At 44.4% G+C, this 19,657-nt stretch overlaps 1 protein-coding gene and 1 long non-coding RNA gene across 5 annotated transcripts in view; both read left to right on the top strand.

Annotated features, from left to right (window-relative positions):
- Positions 1 to 666: 666 nt before the first annotated feature.
- LOC104039617 (transmembrane protein 14C) lies at positions 667 to 7,203 on the top strand. 2 transcript variants are annotated; one of them, XM_064443637.1, is made up of 5 exons: positions 667 to 783; positions 992 to 1,075; positions 3,416 to 3,517; positions 6,341 to 6,428; positions 6,624 to 7,203. In XM_064443637.1, exons 2-5 carry the CDS (start codon positions 1,000 to 1,002, stop codon positions 6,679 to 6,681), a joined length of 324 nt encoding a protein of 107 aa, XP_064299707.1. In that variant the 5' UTR covers positions 667 to 783; positions 992 to 999; the 3' UTR covers positions 6,682 to 7,203. The 2 variants fall into 2 exon arrangements, with proteins under 2 accessions (XP_064299707.1, XP_064299708.1); XM_064443638.1 differs by lacking the exons at positions 667 to 783; positions 992 to 1,075 and adding exons at positions 1,881 to 1,903; positions 2,219 to 2,283.
- Positions 7,204 to 7,784: 581 nt separating this feature from the next.
- The window catches only part of LOC135311999 (uncharacterized), a 29,283-nt gene continuing 17,410 nt past the window's right edge, over positions 7,785 to 19,657 (top strand). For all 3 annotated transcript variants that reach the window (XR_010371608.1, XR_010371607.1, XR_010371606.1), the window contains exons 1-4: positions 7,785 to 7,931; positions 11,150 to 11,297; positions 16,852 to 19,384; positions 19,505 to 19,638. This is a non-coding gene — a long non-coding RNA (uncharacterized LOC135311999). The remainder of the gene's footprint in view (positions 7,932 to 11,149; positions 11,298 to 16,851; positions 19,385 to 19,504; positions 19,639 to 19,657) is intronic.

Below are 19,657 nucleotides of genomic sequence, written 5' to 3'. Positions count from 1 at the left end.
CTAGCGGACACAGTGAGGAAGAGTATATCCTTCATCCAGAGACCCCTGACAACCACTCGGAGACACCAACAGGCAGGCTCAAAGGACATTTATTTGCGTATGATAACGAGTTATTGGAAAATTAATGATTAGGTATATCTTTTCTCGGAAAATTAATGAATATGTATGTAAAGCTTGTATAAGTTATGCAACTAACGCTGTGTGGGCACGCACACTAGGACGAGTGATCCCCTGCGCATCCAGTGCTGCAATAAAGAATACCTTCTTAATAGTCGTTCAGAGTATTGAGTCCTGATTTCGGCTTTTCACGGCATCACTAGAAGCGGTCTGTAGGCTGCCCAGAGTTGCAGCTTATGCCACGCCAAAAACCAACGCCAAATTCTCAGCTGTACCACATACCCCCACTTCTGGTTCAGGGCTGGGATGGACAGGCTGCAACGAGCGCCGTTAGGAGGGCGCTTTACCCCTCACCGCACAAGCACACACAACCTCCCGCACTGAAGTCTCTCCTCATCTGCAGGCACCCGGGCTTGCTCGGGCATCCTCGATCCCCCCCGCCGGGGCCGGGGGAGCTACTCACACGGTTTTTTGGGTTCCGGGTTCCGGGTTTTTTTGGGGTTTTGGGTTTTTTTTTTTTTTTTGTTTTGTTTGTTTTTTTTGGCGGGGGTAGGGGGTGTTCCTCCCCTCAGAACAGGCGGAAAAGGGAAGCTTTGGGCGGTGCGTTGCTTCCCCTTCCGCAGGCTGCCCCGCCCCGGGCTGCTGCGGAGCGGGGCCGCCGGGCAGGTGAGCGCCGGCCCCCGGCGGCGGGGCTGACCCCGCAGCCTGCGTTCCCACCAAATCGGTTTTCATCTCGAGCGCTCGGTTTGGGGCTTTGGCTTTAGGCAGGCCTTGCTCGTGGAAAAGCTCCCCGCGGCAAAAAAAAAAATATTTTATTATTTTTTTTTTCCCCGTAAAAAAGAGACACCGACCCTCACCCTAATTTCTCTTCCAGTTTTCCTCATGGCAATGGACTGGTTCGGCTTTGGCTACGCCGCCCTGGTGGCATCAGGAGGACTCATTGGCTATGCAAAAGCAGGTAGGGTGCGGGAAGGTGCTTGCCCCTTCTTGCCCCCCCCATAACTTTGTGTGGGCTGGGCGGTGTTTTATGAAAGCCTATCTCGAAGTTCACGCAGATGTAAAGTTTATCAGTCTGCGCCACGTGCTGATAACTCGCCCCTGTTGGGGTGTGGTGCTTTTTGGGTTGAGCTGTTGCTTTGGGCTGATAAGCCCACAGTTTGCTTTCTCGTGGATGCTGGTATCCTGCCCCTGCTTTGTGCTCTTTGGGTGAACTAACATAAGTTTGCTTCAGAAAGGCTTTTTCCTTGCTATTTTAAATATAAGCATTCTATAAATGTCCTGTATCTTCAAATGATGTAAACACCATTTTTTTTTCTTTGAGTTTTATTGTCATTTTAATGTTTGATGGTAACAGTATACTGCAAGCTGCAGAGAGCTTTCAGAAGGATCCTTTCTCCAAGTAGAGCTGAACAATGCAAATCAGTCCTTAGGCTTTTTCCTTTTCTGGGCTCTGCATCATAAGCTTACCCTCTGACCTAGTGCTTTCATTTCCTGCCTTTTTCTGAGTTTGCCCTCCTCCAGACAGGACTGTGGATTCATCCCCGCTGCAGTACTGTCACTTTCAGCTTTGAAAATCCTTAAGCTATCTTACTGTTTGTGATATGCAGGTGCGTTGCTGAAGTCAGTAAAGATCTTTGACTACGTACATGCTAATGTGTATTCCAATCTGCTTTCTATTGGCTTGATTTATCCTTTGGGCTGTGAGTGGAGTTTAGCGCAGGAGGGACAATACTAAGAACTTGAGTAACTAATTGCATCTGTACTTCTCTGAGGCCATTATGAAATGGTAGGTGTCTCTCTTATCCGCTGGTCCCAGATGGGTGGACGTGGTCGTGCTGAGACAAGGGGATCCAGGTTGCAGGATTTTTGAAGGGGGAACAGGAACTTGTGTGGTGACTTGTAGGGAGGGGAAAAAAAAATTTACAGTATCTCTCTTAATAACTTGGAGAAACCAAAAGAAAATGGGACTTTCATCTATAGAGCTTAGATGGTGGTCTGTCCTTTTACAACCATGTCTATTTATCCACACAGACAGTGGTCAGCAGTAGGTGCCTTGGGAAGCAAATAAAGAGTGATTGATTGATTTTCTCTCCTCATTTAGTAAGTTCTCAATGTTTCAAGTCAGGAACTTCCTGAGCCAGAGGTGGTGTGGTTGTCCTAGTAAAGGTATGTGTCACAGCCACTTAAACAATGCCTTGAAGTAAAATTCAAGGATATGATGGCCATTTGCAAACATGTGCAAAAAATTGTAGCTACCGCATATTGGCTGTTAAACTGTATTCTGTCCAGAGCAGGCACTTAGAGTGTGCTTTTCCTTGCACAATTACAAGAATATCTGGTGCTTTCTATTGTCTTTGTGTCTTGCTTTTTATACCAAAAGCAGGATCTGAAGCAATGTTACAGCTGCCTTGTTGATTACTGAAAAATGATTACTTTCTGGTAGCAATATGTGATCCTCCTGTAACATTGAGGGGCGATATTTATCAGCTTAGCTTTGCAATCTTGAGTCCTTTAAAGGTGACCTGAAAAATGGAATATATAAAGAACCACACTCAGTAGCATAAAGTCCTGAATTCTCCATTAACCTTACTGAGGGCATTCACTGCTCACAGTGGTCATGGCACTTCATTACTTGATGTAATCTATAAATCAACAATTTGGATGTGGTATCCTTTATCTTCTGGTAGCTTGGGATTAGCATTTATACTGAGGACTTGATCCAAAGTTTAGGTGAGTCCAGGGAGCCTTCTTCCAAAGTCTGCAGTTACCTTTGGATCAGATCTTAGGTGTACTTCAGGGATATGACCTTTCTTACTCAACTCCGCTCTTTTTGGTAACTTTTTTCTTTGTTAGCCTGAATGCCCTCCTACCCAGTTCAGTCCATGTGTTCTTTTTCTGATCTTAAATGCTAACTGTTTCATCCATCTCGTTTACTGCCTCTCAAAGAATTCTGATATTACTGTGCTGAAACAACATGGTGCAGTACGCACAAAGAAAACACCAGTTCCTTTGCTTTTCTCGCTATTCTTTCCATCGTAAATATATTAATGGCTTTGCTGTTAAAGAATTAAATGCTAATGCTATTTGTATCTTATGCAAGACTATTTGAACATGTTTCTTGGTGCAGATCAACATTGTCTAAATACCTGAAAAGCAAAAAAAAATCTTTAATCTGCTTTATAACAATGAATGCCTGTCTTTTTTTTTTTTTTATTGTTGGTGTTTTACAAAACAAAGCCGCTGATGAGCAAGTTTATTTCTGAGCTTCTAATAAATGCATTAACTTTTACTTATTCAGGTAGCGTCCCGTCGCTAGCTGCTGGCCTTTTCTTTGGGAGTTTGGCTGGGCTGGGTGCCTATCAGCTCTCACAGAATCCAAATAACATTTGGCTTTCTCTGGGTAAGTCATTTAAAATTTTAATTAGAAGGGATTATACTTACCCTAAAATAATTGGATATTTAAAATGAGTACCTAAAAGTCTCTGCAGGAGAGTTGAACTGATGGTATTATAAACCTAGTTTCAATCCAATCTTTAAATTTGCGTTTAAAATCCCATTAGTGGCCAAACTCCACTGCTCTCCCTGGAATGTGAACTGTTAGCATTTTTTATTTTTTTTTTAAAGAATGTATTGAGAATGCCTATTAAAAACCACTTGTCTTGGTGTGTCTTGCTCAGTGATTTCTCACTATGTTCCTGTATCCCTTTCACAAGAAGAATAAAGTACTTTGTGTAATAGTCCAAACTTATATTTCTGTTCCTCTTCTACAACAGAAGAGAAAAAATATCTGTTATTTGTCATTAGAGTTGGTCTTCTGAACATCAAAAAACCTACAGGTTGTGAAAGAAAAAGTGTGCCAGGATAAAGTGAAACTTACATGGTTTAAAAAAAGTAATCAAACCAAATACCATTATTTCACAACCTTCAGGAAAAAAAAATGCAACAACCCCCCAAAAAATCAAATAAGCATTTTGTTTTAGAAACTTGTACATAGTATGGTATGAATCTCCAATATGCAATTTTTGTCTTTCTGCCGTTTACCATATAATGTTCAGGGTTGCGATCACATTGAGGCATTTACCACCTATTGCTTTACCCTGTGTGTGCCTAATACTCGTGCCAGTTGCAAAATAGCATGACTTGAACTTTTCACATTTACTAGTAAGTTAGGGTACCTTGCAATTGAAGTGGGCTGAGAAATAAATGTAGGTAATTCCTGTAACTCAAGCTGATGCCTGACATTTGTTAGGCTGCTCTATCTCAGGTGCTTGTGAGTGGGTGTTTTGTGTAATCCTTTGGCCAGTATCTGTTAGTAGTAGCCTCTCCTCTCCCCTCCTGATCTGTAGAAGGCATCAGTACACGACACTCCTCTAGCACTAGCTGTTTCAGTCCCCAGGCTTGGCTGAATTGGTGGCTGCCACCATGCACCTGTCTCATACTGGTGTGTTCAAAGGATCCTAGTGCAAAGGAAGTGCTAGTAAATGCATGGCTGTCCTCTGTGTCTCCTCTTTTTGGCCGGATCCTACTTTCAGCATCCTGCAGGAAGCTGGAGCATTTCAGGAAGCGTGATTCCTCTGCAGACTATACATACCCCTAGCAGGGGCTATGTAAAATGAAATGGCAGAAATTGTGATTGGCTTATTTTTATGTATGACAAATACATGGAATTGCAAAAGTGTTGCACGCCTTGGGAGACTTAACTGAGAAGCAGGCTTTGGTGTAACGCAGTTTCTTCTTCCTTCTTCTCAGAACTGGAGCTTCCCTTCTCCCTGACTTTGAGAAGATGACTGCAGAGAGTCACTGCTTAGTGCTTGAAGAGGTGCCACTGGCTATAGCATTTGTCACTGAAGTGGTGACATAGCATCTAGCTCTTTGATACGTGGAAGTCAGAGTGACATAGCATCTAGCTTGTTGAAATGTGAAAATCAGAAGTGAAAGGGGAAGGCCCAGCATTTCTCTCCACTTCAGCTTTGTCTACAGTGCAGCCCACTTTCACATCTACTGGATAGGTCAAAAGCCATGCATGGTCAAGCCTAAGTAACTGGAATAAACCGCAAATACAGCAAGCTTAACAGGAGTGAGACAAAGCATTTTCCCAAATGTGAGAGAGAGATAAATTTCTATAATTCAGTAGCATATGGAGTGTTTCCCTCCTCCTTTTCATGCTTTAAAGTTTTTGGAGGTGTGTTCTACTGCTGTCTTAGAGGAAATTACATATAGCGAGGTGCGCGTATTTTGAAGCCTGGCTACTGATTAGAGCTTGAGGTATTTGAATACTGAAGTATTGTAGTTCTTTCTTGTGTATTAGGCTGTGGTCCCAATCTTTTACATATCTACTGATAGGAGACTGTTAGTTGTCAAGAACAATATTTAGGTTGGTGTTAGGGAGGAGGGATGCCACGGCTAGGACTGAAGATGAGCTGGGTCCTGCAGGGCCAGCCATTACGCGGAAGCAATGGCAGAAAATGAGAGTGGCTGGAACATCATGTTCATGTGTAGCTGTTACCGCTGGGTAGCAGAGGCATGCTAAGGCTTAGGACTTAATCAGTATGTTTTCCATATAGTTTTCTTGGTATTCTGTCTTTCTTTGACACACAGTGTTACAGGGATTGCCCTTTCTATTTTACTGGCTCTGTGAAACTACCTGGCTCTTGTCTCTATGTCAAGTGGTCAGGGTGGATAGCTTTAGCTCTCGTTTTAGTGGAAGGTGGTCCAGGGCTGAAATGGATTGCTAATGCTTAGCACTTACATAGCACATTTCCCTTTTGAAGTCTTTTGCAAATGTAAATTAGTTCTCACAACATTACTACAAGTTAGACAAGAAAATGCTATTTCTTTTTACAAGAGGTGGGGGAATTACAAAATTACACGCATAGGTTGAATGATTTGGCTGCGCACAGGGAAGGAGTCAGTTCCAGAGCAGTGTAGTATCGAATATTTCCAGTCTCCAAAGAAGCACGTTTTGACACAGAAATTTGAGTGTGTGCAGAATCAGATGGAGTGCACTGTCTGCTAGAAATTGATTTAGAATATTTACTCTTCACATATTGATGCATTCCAAAGTTTGCAGTTTAATGACTCTCTTAGCCCACCACATGAAATAACCCTGTTTCACTTTTTACTTGATGCTACTACTTCTCTCTGTTCCGTTAGTTTTGAATTGTAGCATCTCTCTCACACACATGCATCTCTGCTGATGGGACCGTGTAATCTCTCATTTAAGTTACATCTGGAACACTGACTGCCATCATGGGAACAAGATTTTACAACTCCAGAAAATTCATGCCTGCAGGGCTAATCGCTGGTGTCAGGTACAGCACAATATACTTTTTTTAACCTCCTATGTGTGATTTCTCATTTGCTTAATTAAACTGAGATGGAGTGAATCATACTTTTTGTATTCTTTTTTGTTTCTATGCACCAGTTACATGGGAAATATTTGGAAATTAATTGGTCAAATGTTATTGTTATTGTTGTTTAATTCTGTGTTTTTTCCCCATATACAGTTTGCTAATGGTTGGAAGATTAGCACTGAAGATGGCAGGAAAGCCCCACAATAAGTAATTGTTAATTTTACAGTGCAGTATCGGAATAAGGAAACCTGATAATGGATTTCATGAATGCAGAAGCAAGAAGATGGAACTATTTTCTATATCAAGGCAATTTATTTTCCTTTTTTCTATGTAAAGGGGAGTAGAATTATGGGACAGATTTTTTACATACAAGGTACCGTTTATTTCAATGATCTGGTAGAGCTATTACTATGAAGTGAGAAATTGGTCCTGGGTTTGATTTTTTTTCCAGACACATTTCAGTTTTTATATTCCAAAATATACATGTCAGCATGACATGTACGAAGCAGAGGGGACCTGTAATTAAGAAAGTATCCACAGAGGCACCAGCAGTAATTGGCCAACTACAACAGTGTATCTCATACCATTCATACTAAGTATTACAGTACGCTTTAGCAGTTGCATTCTGAGTTGATGTACCATGTCTGTATAACACCAAAACGATCTTACCTTTGTATTGTGAAATGATGCTAAAATGTTGCTTTCTACAATTAAAATCTGTTACAAACCTTTATTTGGCATGGTTTTTTTTTTATCCTTTCTGTGCATACAGGGGGTAGGGACTATATATTTTTATTTATCCTCTTGTTTTCTTTGCAGTAGAGTTTTCTTTGCGGTGGACTGTTATCCAAGTGCTGTCTTTAGGTTATATTTAAATCACTATTTAAATGGAGGGGCAGAAGATTAAATTAGAGGCCTTCATTAGCACTGCATTGAAACAGTTCTTGGAAAGGAACTTACTCTGTGGATTAATTGAGATTTGTGCTAGGCTAAATGAACAGTTGAATGAGTTGATGTGAACTTGATGAAGCCTTCTACAGGCAGCTGGAAGTAGCCTTGTGTAGCTGTACGCTTCTACGGGAGAACTTATCTTGGGCCGCATACCTCCGGGACACAGGGCTCTACCCACCGTGGGGACAGTGATGCACAGACATCAATATGATGGATGCAAAATGTCCGTCTATTTGGCTGCGTCACACGCTTATATAGCTCTTGCGGTTCCTGTTCCTGCCACTCCTATGGGGAGGAGTCTATCTTTCCGTCACATCCCGTAATATTCCGGTCGCCGATCCCTGTCTATTCCCCTACAGCCTTGCAGTCGCAGGCCCTGGTTTTCATGGGGGACTTCAACCATCCTGATATTTCCTGGAAGAGCAACACGGCAAGCCATGCACAATCCAGCAGGTTCCTGCAGAGCATCGAGGACAAATTTTTGATGCAGATGGTGGAGGAGCCAACAAAGTAAGATGTCCTGCTGGACCTTATACTAACGAACAAGGAAGGGCTGGTTGAGGATGTGAGGATTGGGGGTAGCCTTGGCTGCAGTGACCATGAGATGGTGGAGTTCAGGGTCCTGCGGGGTAAAGCAAGGTGACAGGTAGGATTACAACCCTGGAATTCAGGAGAGCTAACTTTGGCCTCTTCAAAGACCTGCTTGGAGGAATGCCAGGGGTTAGGGCTCAGGAAGGTAGCATGGTCCAAGAGACCTGGTCAATATTCAAGTTTCACTTCCTCTAAGCTAAAGATCGGCGTATCTCTGTGAGGAAGAAGTCAAGCAGAGTAGCCAGGAGACCCACGTGGATCACCCAAGAGCTTCTAGAGAAACTCAGATGGACAGAGGAGTTTCACAGTATGTGGGAAAAGGGACTGGCCACTTGGGAGGAATATAGGAATGTTGTCAGGGTATGCAGAGCTGCAATGAGGAAGGCCAAGGCCCACTTGGAACTAAATCTGACAAGGGATGTCAAGGATAACAAGGGCTTCTTCAAATACATCAGTAGTAAAAGACTGGGGCAACTGTGGGCCCACTGCCGAACCAGGTGGGTGCCCTGGTGATGCAGGATGCAGAGAAGGCAGAGTTACTGAATACTGCCTTCGCTTCAGTCTTCACTGCTAAGGCTGGCCCGCAGGCATCCCAGCCCCCAGAGGTGAGAGAGAAAATCTGGAGGAAGGAAGACATCCCCTTGGTTGAGGAGGATTGGGTTAGAAATCATTTAGGCACACTGGATCCTTACAAATCCATGGGCCCCGATGGGATGCAGCCATGAGTGCTGAGGGAGCTGGTGGAGGTTCTTGCCGAGCCACTCTCCATCATCTTTGAAAGGTCATGGAGGACAGGAGAGGTGCCCAAGGACTGGAGGGTAACCAACGTCACTCCAGTCTTCAAAAAGGGCAAGAAGGAGGACCTGGGAAACTATAGGCCCGTCAGCCTCACCTCCATCCCCAGAAAGGTGACGGAACACTTTGTCCTGGGGGTCACCTCCAGGCATGTAAAGAAGGTTGTCAGAAGTAGTCAACATGGATTCACCAAGGGAAGATCATGCGTGATCAACCTAATACTCTTCTGTGATGGCTTGACTGGCTGGGTAGATGAAGGGAGAGTGGTGGATATTGTTTACCTTGACTTCAGTACGGTGTTCGACACTGTCTCCCATAACATCCTCACAGACAAGCAAGGAAATGTGGGTTGGATAAGAGGACAGTGAGGTAGATTGAGAACTGGCTCAAGAACAGCTCAGAGCATTGTGATCAATGGGGCAGAGTCTGGTTGGAGGCCCTTAACTAGCGGTGTTCCCCAGGGGTCTGTGCTGGGTCCAGTCCTGTTCAATATATTCATCAATGACCTGGACGAAGGGATAGAGTGTAACCTTAGCAAGTTTGCTGATGATACCAAGCTGGGAGGAGTGGCTGATACAGCAGAAGGCTGTGCTGCCATCCGACAAGACCTGGACAGCTGGACAGGCTGGAGGGCTGGGCCAAGGGGAACCCGATGAAATTCAACAAAAGCAAGTGTAAGGTCCTGCACCTGGGGAGGAACAACCCCATGCAGCAGTACAGGCTGGGGGCACATCTGCTGGAAAGCAGCTCTGCTGAGAAGGACCTGGGAGTGCTGGTGGACAGCAAGTTGACCACGAGCCAGCAGTGTGCCCTTGTGTCCAAGAAGGCCAACAGTATCCTGGGGTGCATTAAAAGGAGTGTGGCCAACAGGATATCCTCCCCCTGTACTCCCCCCTAGTGAGGCCACATCTGCAGTACTGCGTCCAGATTGGACCCCCAGTTTAAGAAGGACAGGGAACTGCTCAAGCAAGCCCAGCAGAGAGCTACAAAGATCATCAGGGGGCTGGAACATCTCCCTTATGAGGAAAGGCTGAGAGACAGGTTCGTTCAGCCTGGAGAAGACTGAGCGGGGATCTCATCAATACTTACAAATATCTAAAGGGTGGGTGTCAGGATGATGGGCCAGACTTTTTTCAGCGGTGCCCAACAACAGGACAAGGGGCAATGGGCAGAAGTTGGTACACAGACAGTTCCACCTGAATATGAGAAAAAACTTCTTTCCTGTGAGGGTGACAGAGCAGCGGCACAGGCTGCCCAGAGAGGTTGTGGAGGCTCCTCCCCTGGAGACGTTCAAAACCTGCCTGGACATGGTCCTGTGCATCCCACTGTAGGTGTCCCTGCTCAAGCAGGGGGGTTGGACAAGATGATCTCCAGAGGCCCCTTCCAACCCCCACCAGTCTGTGATTCCATGATTCTGTGATCTGTCCAAAGGACTGCATGACCAGAATAAGGTAGCTTAACATTAACACCATGTAATTCTGATCTTACAGGCGTGTTAGACAATAGAATGTGTCGACATTTTATTTTATCACTTAGGGAGGTGACTGTGCCTCTTCAAATCTGCCTTTACTAGGAAACCTTGGGGTCATGAGAATTCCTGGTTCTGCTGTGGTGCCTGAGGACTGAAGTGGGGAAGAGGCATCAGGGGCATCTGGTGCCTTTATTGCCATGCCAGTCTTGATTCCTTCTCCTGCATTCAGTCTCCTGGCTCAGTTAGTGCAGGCACAGCTAACAGAGGCTTAGCATTGTGATGGAAGGGAGAGGCAGGAAAGGTGTAAAAGAAAATAATTTACCAACTTACTCTTTAGTGATAGATGTTTATTGATATAGTATGATTCTTACAGTGTGTAACTCATTTTAAAGTTATATTTTATATAGTGACTATTTAAGATTTTAGTTTGGGACATCCATACCATGGATTATATCAAAATTTTGTAAACTGTGTAATGTAATTATGGCAAAGGAGGTTTAAATTAACTTGGATCTTATGCACAGCACCTCCCATTTTGTAGTGCTTAAAGAAATTTATAACAAATCTCTCAAACTGCATGAAGCAAATAATAAACTACATAATTGCTCCATTTCATTGGTCACTTCAAAGCTTGTTTTCTGAAAGTGGCACTTAACAGTATTGAGCCAGGGTGATGTTTCCGTTGTCATGAACCAATGGAAACATGTGTAATAGTACATGGAAAGTCGTCGTAGTTGAAAGTAGCAATTACAAGCAGATCTATAGATGTTGGGCCAATTGTGCTGTGTGTTATTAATTCTCTTAGCAAAAGTTATAAAATTAATTCCATGTTTTTGAACATATCTCATATTGTAACCTCTCTTGTTTCCAGGTACTCAATCCATAAATAACCTGATCAGTACAGGATGGATCTGCAGGGAGCAACACTAAAAACATGTAAAATCATGCCTGAAATTCTAGTCTCGGTTAAATCGTAGTCTCTTTTGACCATGGTGTAAGCAAAATCCAACAGAAGTTTTGTAATTACCTTTATATATTTCAAATTGCCCTATGTAATTGAATAGAAAATGCCATCCCTCCTAATAGAATTTTCTAGAGCAGTTCAAGAATTAGAGACATTAATAGCCTTTCTCCAGACTGCCTGTGCTTTTAGGCTGATTGTTAGAAAATCCTGCAAGTTTTCTTTCCTATTTTTCTTTCCTATGCAGGTTTGGGTGGTTTTTTTCCGCTGAGGGTTGTCTCCATGTAAATTGAGATTACTTTTGCATTTAATTCACTGCGGCCATGCCGTGGCTTCAGCAAAACTTCATGCTGTGAGTCAGCTTGCGTACAGATGTAACGTTTGGAAAGAATTACTTACAAAGTTATTTTTAGGAAATGAACTGTTAAAATAATTCTTAAATTAAGGCTACTCTATTCAAAGCACATGCTGAAAATGAAAATGTTTGTTTAATATTACTTATGGTATCAGCCTGTCGGCATGAGCTGAAATGAGTACTGATTTTTTTAACGAGGCACAGGAACAGGAAACTAGTTTTACAGTACACAGCCTGGGTCACTGGGATTCAACAACTTAAGAGTTTAATGGTGGCTCCAGAACTCAAATACATTATAGTAACGACAGAAGAAGAGAGTTTGGGTTAGCAAGTCCTCATTTCCCAGAGTGAAGATGCAGGCCCTCTATTCCAAGCATTGCCATCACATCTACAGTGCCTGGTGGAAGCTGGGTGGCAACAAGGGGGACGTATAAGTGTACTGCCTTTGTAATAGGAGTTGGTTACCAGAAGTCCTGGAAAATGAGAGATGTTGGGCTCCTTTCAGTTCCTACTCTGAATGCATTGAAGCTCCCTTCCCAGGAGAGGGCTCTGTGCCTCAGGCCATGGGATAACTGTATCCTGGGCTGCATAAAAAGCAGCGTGGCCAGCAGGTCAAGGGAGGTGATTCTGCCCCTCTGCTCCGCTCTGGTGAGACCCCACCTGCAGTGCTGCGTCCGCCTCTGGAGCCCTCGGCACAGGAAGAACACGGAACTGTTGGAGCGGGTCCAGGGGAAGGTCACAAAAATGATCTGAGGGCTGGAGCACCTCTCCTTCGAGGACAGGCTGAGAGAGTTGGGGTTGTTCAGCCTGGAGAAGAGAAGGCTGTGGGGAGACCTTATTGCAGCCTTCTGGTACTTAAAGGGAGCTTATAAGACAGAGAAAGTCTTTACCAGGGCCTATAGTGACAGGACAAGGGGTCATGGTTTTAAACTAAAGAAGTTTAGATTTAAACTGGATATAAGGAAAAAAATTTTTACAATGAGGGTGGTGAAACACTGAAACAGGTTGCCCAGAGAGGTTGTAGGTGTCCGATCACTGGAAACATTCAAGGCCAGGTTGGATGGGGCTCTGAGCAACCTGATCTAGCTGAAGATGTCCCTGCTCACTGCAGGGGGGGTTGGACTAGATGACCTCAAAAGGTCCCTTCCAACCCAAATCATTCTATGATTCCATGATTCTATATCCCACGAGGAGTGGGGCAGAATATTGCCTGTGGAAGCCACACTGCAGCAGAGAAGAGAGCGCAAAGATCCTGGGACCTATGGGAACAGGAGCCACTAGTTTTTTAGTCTTCTTCTGGAGCTAAATAGTAATTAGCAAAAATACAGAAATGGAACCAGAGTTGCCCTCTGCCCAGGTGGAAAACCCATGGGACAACCTAAATTTCCCCTGTGCTAGATGTTTACTTTTGGCTAACCCTAGGTTCTTTACCATGCAGGGTCTTACTTGTGGCCTCCCAATTGCTCACCCTGGGGCAGTATCAGGCACGTGCAGGCTGGGAATGTTACAAACCACCCAGTTAGTGGAGGTGTGAGCAAAGATTTGGGGCGGGAGAGTGTCAAAATCTTGTATGCTTGGGTCCCTTGATTGTGCCCTAGACTTTAAAGGTACAACACAGAGACCTCCAATACAGCAGTACCGTACTGAGGCTCAGTTGCAGCGTTGAGTTGAGGGGAGGAAAAGGAGTCTTTTTTCTCACCCATCAGTAGACGTCACACTCTAAGCTGCTCTTTGAATTAATGTGACATTTGCAGGTAGCAAAGTTTCTTTCATTTAGTACAAATCTGTAGTACAGTGTAAGAATATAAGTAATGTTACAGTAGTAGTACAGACACCTGTCTTTTACAGGCTAGCAGAGAAGAATGAGAGGAGGATGGAAAATGTTTCAAGTGAAATGGTTTAGAAGAGAGGTAGTCATGGGCTGTCCTACTTTATCCTTGTTCTAAGAATATAGTACATAGCTGCTTTTAATGCAAAGCGTATCCCCTAGCTCTTGTTCTGCTGCAGGCTTCGAAAGTGCAATTTGCCATGTCCCAGTTCTGTCAGTCATTGTGCTGGGAGTTGTTGGCGCTCTGTCATCCCTGGCTGAGGGTCAGTCCATGCTGAAACTAATATGGCCTGAAGTATTACACAGTTATCCTTCTGTGGTGTTAAAATTGCTGGCTTCTTGGCATTATAGTCATGCTTTCTGACTGCACAGTTTAATCACCTGGAAAAATGGGAGGGGAAAGAAAGGTCAGGAGAACCTCCAGGCAGTTATGACAGAAGGAGGAATGTCTTTGTTCTTCCAGAATCGCTACAAGTAAAAATGGCAAAATAATGCATCAATAACAGCACAGAGACATCTGCACACATCTCCTCTCTGGCTTCCTTGAAATGCCAGGGTGGAACAGATTGAAAGCTTATGTTTTAGTGCCATATCCGCAGCTCAGTCCAGTGCACAAGCAGCTCTGGGTGTTCCTTTTAGCCAATTTGTGCCTCTCTTCTGAACCTGTGAAACAGAGATAATGTTTTCTGTACCCCTTCCCTGTCTGTTTTCTACATTGCTATCTTATACTGTGCATGTCCTAACATGTTCCCCACCCCAGAAGGAAGAATTGGTGGGTCTGATACTGTTTTATTGCTGGTAGCTAATATAGTCTGTCCTTGTTTTCATTTTAAGCTCTTTTAAAAATGAAGTAGCTAATGAGAAAAATTATGGTAGGACAAATGTCTGTTTCCCTTCTATCATTTCATTAAACGTTAGTATTTGCACAGTATTTTGAGATCGTCTCCTGCAAGTATTATAACTACATAAATTGAGTTTTAGTACTAATATGTAGAATTGTATCATATCCTGAGTTCGAAGGGACCCACGAGGATCGAGTCCAACTCCTGACTCCACAAAGGGCCATCTAAAAGTGAAACCATGTACCTAAGAACATCGTAGAAAAACTTACTGAACACCAACAGGCTTGGAGCCATGACAGCTTCCCTGGGAGTGTGTTCCAGTGCTTGACCACCCCCTCAGTGAAGAACACTCTCTCTTTCTTTTTCTTTTAGTTTCCTTTTTCCTTTCTTTCATCTTTCTTCTTTCCCCCTCTTCTTTCCCTCCTTCCCCCCTTTTTCCCTTTTTTCCCTTCCCCCCTTTATCCCTTTTTTCCCTTCCCCCCTTTTTCCCTTTTTCCCTTTTTTCCCTTCCCCCCTTTTTCCCTTTTTCCCTTTTTTCCCTTTTTTCCCTTCCCCCCTTTTTTTCCCTTTTTTCCCTTCCCCCCTTTTTTTCCCTTTTTTCCCTTCCCCCCTTTTTTCCCTTTTTTCCCTTCCCCCCTTTTTTCCCTTTTTTCCCTTCCCCCCTTTTTCCCTTTTTTCCCTTCCCCCCTTTTTCCCTTTTTTCCCTTTTTTCCCTTCCCCCTTTTTTTCCCTTTTTTCCCTTCCCCCCTTTTTCCCTTTTTTCCCTTCCCCCCTTTTTCCCTTTTTTCCCTTCCCCCCTTTTTCCCTTTTTTCCCTTTTTTCCCTTCCCCCCTTTTTCCCTTTTTTCCCTTTTTTCCCTTCCCCCCTTTTTCCCTTTTTTCCCTTCCACCCTTTTTCCCTTTTTTCCCTTCCCCCCTTTTTCCCTTTTTTCCCTTCCCCCCCTTTTTCCCTTTTTTCCCTTTTTTCCCTTCCCCCCTTTTTCCCTTTTTTCCCTTTTTTCCCTTCCCCCCTTTTTTTCCTTTTTTCTCTTTTTTACCGTCCCCCCTTTTTTCCTTTTCCCCCTTTTTCCTGTTTTGGTCTTTTTTGCCCTTTCTTGCCTGTTTTTTCCCCCTTGTTTGTCAGTGCCTGCCCGTGCGCGGCAGACGCGGGGGGCTTGCAGGGGCTCTGCGGCGCGCAGGGCCGAGAGAGGGCGGCAGTGCCGCTCCGGTGGGGCTGCCGCTCCGCCCGGCAGGCTGGCAGCCGGCGGAGAAAGACACCCCACCCCGAGAGATGGAGGCAAGGATAACTGACAATAAACAGTGCTTACCTACTTCTGATCTGGGGTTTACCCACTTGTAGTTAGTTTTCTGACCTAGGACCCCAAATACGTTCCTTTGCTCACTCCGCCGAATGTGAGCGTCGGCTTCTTTGTCACCTTCGCAGTGGCCTGAGGAATGAAAGGAAACGATCCTGGGGCAAAGGGCTTCTCTCACCAAGCATGCACGGCAATCCCAAACAAGTGCAGCTAAGGAGCTGATAATAGTCTCGTGAAGAATGAAAATAAAAGCCTCCTGCCACTCCTCCTCCAACCCGAGGGAAATCTCTTCCTATCTGTATTGGAGGATCAGCCCAGCCTTTCTCACCTGTGTGTTCGCAGCAAGAAACAGAACCTGCAGGTTCAGTCTGAATCACGAGGGGAGGGGATTTAGCAAGACAGGCCTCCTTCTTCAAGTACTTTTAAGAAACATATAAACGTCATAGTTTTGTAAGCTTCTGCAGAATGTATATAATCAGGGAGAGGATGTTGGATGCGTTTTTTTGGAGGTCGTGCTCTTTCAGCAGTGGTGTAACAATAGGAAATGGCTGGAATCAAATTATCTGCTGTTACCTGAAGGCATCCCATCAGTAGGAGAGTTATTGGATGTGCTGAAATTCCTTCTCGCTCCTCCATTCCCCAATAAACCTGAACGCTACTTCCTATGGGGATGGGCCAAGTATTGCTCTATTAGTATGCAGCACCACAGCCAGCAGGGCAGAAAAATACACACCAGGAGGAGAGAAAATAGATGACAAGCGGCGGGAGCAAAGTAAATGCTTTTAAATTCTGGACTGAAATTTCCCTCCACTGAGATTCCCTCTGATCTGTGGGATCGTGCTAAAATATTCTGAGGTGAAAGTGAGGTTGGTCCACTTACCCAAGTTCTGTTTTCAAAACAAAAATGAAGCCTAAACAGGGAGGCAGAGAATTTTTTTGTGATGGAGGGTGAAAACCCAAGAATCATGACAATGGGCACAGAGTGACAACCCTAAAATCCTCTGAAAGTATCCTAATCCGTAAAGCTGCTGTGAAAATGATCTTTCTGGTTCTCTGGGTAGTTACATAGCCCTGGTGATCAGCACTGTGCTAGACGTTCCCCTTTGCATTGCATTTATCCTATACCCAGCAACACCTTCAGTCCCCAGACACTACCTCACCTGCCATCCCGGCAGCATTTACATCAGCTGAAGGGCTGTTGCCGGGTTTTGTCCTCCGTGTGCCACTACTGTCTCATCCCTGCCAAACAATAAGGACTCTCTGTTCAATTTACTCTTATAATCTATCCCACAGGATGCCCTTCAGGATCAGGACTTTCTTCAAGAGTATTCCTTGCGTGTGAGTTAACCATACGGTTCCTCCTATAGATAACTGGGCTTCCTTTAAACAGCATTCTGTGTGAGGAAGGAGCAAAAGACCTGCTAAAAGAGGATGTTAAAAGCATTCAAATCCTTCACTATCAACCATAAACAGAGCGTGGTGCACAGATTAAAAAGACAGCAGGAAAGAGAGGAGTTAACTATTTAAAACAACCATGTTAAGTAAGACCTAATTAGTGCTAATCTGTGTTTCTTTTTTGCCCCAGGAGCAGTAAGTGTACACAGAAGAGGAATTTTGGGGGAAGAAAGGTAGGAGAGGTCAGCCTACTATTAACTGCGTCTTGTTTAGTTGGGTCACTGCAGTTGACCTCGTTCAAATCTTTAATTGACATCTTGGTTTAAAATCCAAGATGGCAACACTATGTAAGATTTGTGCTCGCTCAGAGTCATGCTGTTTTCATTAGTCTCTCATTCTTTATCAGACATGTATTTCATATGCAGCTGGGCATTTAGATTTAGCTGTGTCATTACCCATAAGAAGATGGGGTACGCCCATTTCCATTGAATCTGAGGGGAAATAGGATTGTTCAGCATCCTTGGGAGCAAGGGAAGAAATCAAAAAGCAGGTGATTAACTAAAAAAAAAAGCAAGAGTGAAACACCTGAAGTGCTGTGAAGATGCTTCCCTGGACGAAGGTTTCTGAGATTATCCTGAAGTGCGGTAGGGCTTGGTGTTTCTGACCTGAGGCGTGCTGTGCCAGCTGACCCACCTGAGTTTCTGTCCTTCCGTCTTTAGTTTTTTGCTTTTCAACAGAAAGGTCTGACTGTGGTCGGCAATGAATCTATTTGCAGATCTTGCCAAAAAACCTCTCAGAAATCCAAGTATTTCCCTACAGAGGACGAAGTAAGGAGAAGGTATTTTTGTGTTAATTTCTCCTGAGGTTGCTCTGAAATTTATGGAAGAGGAGAAAACTGAAGTAATAAGCTTTCCTCTAGGTGCCTCTGGAGGCAATACTGATGCAGGCTTAGTTTAATCACCACGCCTGGGTAAACTAATATTCACTAATCCACTCAAAATTGTTTTTAAAGGAGGTGCACTTACAGGATCCTCTCCCTGAAGACAAAGGAGTCTGAGGCACCCTCCACCCAACTGCCATGAGTGAAGGGGTGCAAACTGGAGCAGGCTGGTATCTGGAGATCTCAGAGTCGATGTCCCTTTTCCTCTCCCTGTCAGGAGAGTTTCCTAATCCCTGGGAGTTCCCTTTGCATGGGAAATGAGGCTCTGCATGGCTTTGGTTTATGAACAATCTGACAGAATAAGTCATCGGTAATTTCAGGCTGAACTTCCCAACTGCACTCATCTGTGCCCACGGCAGAGCCAGGAGAGGGGGCGGCGTGGTTATTCACCCCCACATAGTTAAAGATGTTGCAGAGCTGCTTCAAGGCATGTTGGCTACTCGCAGCTTGCAGGGATTGGGGGGCCAGTTGACAATGACCCAAGTGCCATCCTGCATTGGATACACCTTCTCCAACTCCTCATACCTGTTAGGCACCAGCTGTGGTCATTATTATGCCAGAGGACCTCTCCTTTCCCTTTGTATGTCCTGTCTCCTACAGCGGGATTGCACCAAATTTTTAAAAAAGTAATCTTCTTGGAGGAATATTCTCATAGCCTTTTCTGGAAAGGCAGTATGTTTTTAATATCTGGTTTCCTAAAGAGTTAAGGTTCATGTAGTCATGCCATGTCCGCCCAGCCATTCCCCTTTCTGCCAAAAGTTTTGAACTGTCTGTCACCTTCAGCTGAATTTCCCAGAGAGATAGAAGTTTCAGCAGCTTCAGTCTTTAAGGATTTTGAAAACCATTAGCTGAATAGAGGACTTCAGAGTTTCATCAAAGTCTGACATCTGCCAACCACCGAAAGCACCATTCACATGGCCCCTGACCAGTCACACCATGTGTAGTTTCCTGGTGGGAGGGTAGAGGCAGAGAAGGGGCAAAACATTTTGGTGGGGTCTGGAGGGGGGTGTGAGGGCATGGGAAGGTATTGCACAAGAGGGCACAGAGAACACAAGGAACCAGGCTTTGTTAGTCCTGCTGTTGATGGAAGATAAAGAAAAAAGACTGTAGATAGGCTTTGAGGATTATCAACATATTTATATCACGAAGAGTTATTTTATAGTGCTGGGATATAATCTTCTGTTGCTCTAGTGTTACTGTCATCAAACCAGAGTAGGGCCTAGAGCTCCTAGAGGAGGTAGAAGTGGCAGTGTGCTCAGTGCTGTATGGATCCTTGCCCAGAGGTCTTTTACTCTGCAGAAACCCAGGGGATGGAAGCCCCAGCCTGGAGTTCAAATCTTTACTGACTGATTTTGAAATTGTTGTTAATGCATTTATTTACAGATCTGGAAAGAATGAAGCACAATTTTGAGTCTGAGTGTATCCAAGTGTATCTTGAGAAGACCTGAGCTGAAAGAATTGGCCTTTGGAAAAGGAATTGCTATGATCATGGTGTGTTGGGGAAAGATGTCTTTTTTTGTGCAAGCCTTAGCTTACCTCTAAGGCAGTCTCAGAGGAGGGAATAGGGCTATACAGCATTTATTTGCAATGCTCTGCTCTTTGTTTCTGCAGGTGTTTGTCAGGGATGCTTTTGGGTGAGAAGCTGGCAAAATGTTGAGGTACTGAACCCTGTGGGGACGGAATGTTTCTAGTCTGGTTGAATGGAGAGTCCCAGCTGGGGACCAAACATAAAGTGGTGCAGCACAGTTAAGTACATTCCCTGGC

This window comes from Phalacrocorax carbo, chromosome 2, assembly GCF_963921805.1.
Source record: "Phalacrocorax carbo chromosome 2, bPhaCar2.1, whole genome shotgun sequence".
Lineage (NCBI taxonomy): Eukaryota > Metazoa > Chordata > Aves > Suliformes > Phalacrocoracidae > Phalacrocorax > Phalacrocorax carbo.
This window is presented reverse-complemented; position numbering and strand designations above follow the sequence as displayed.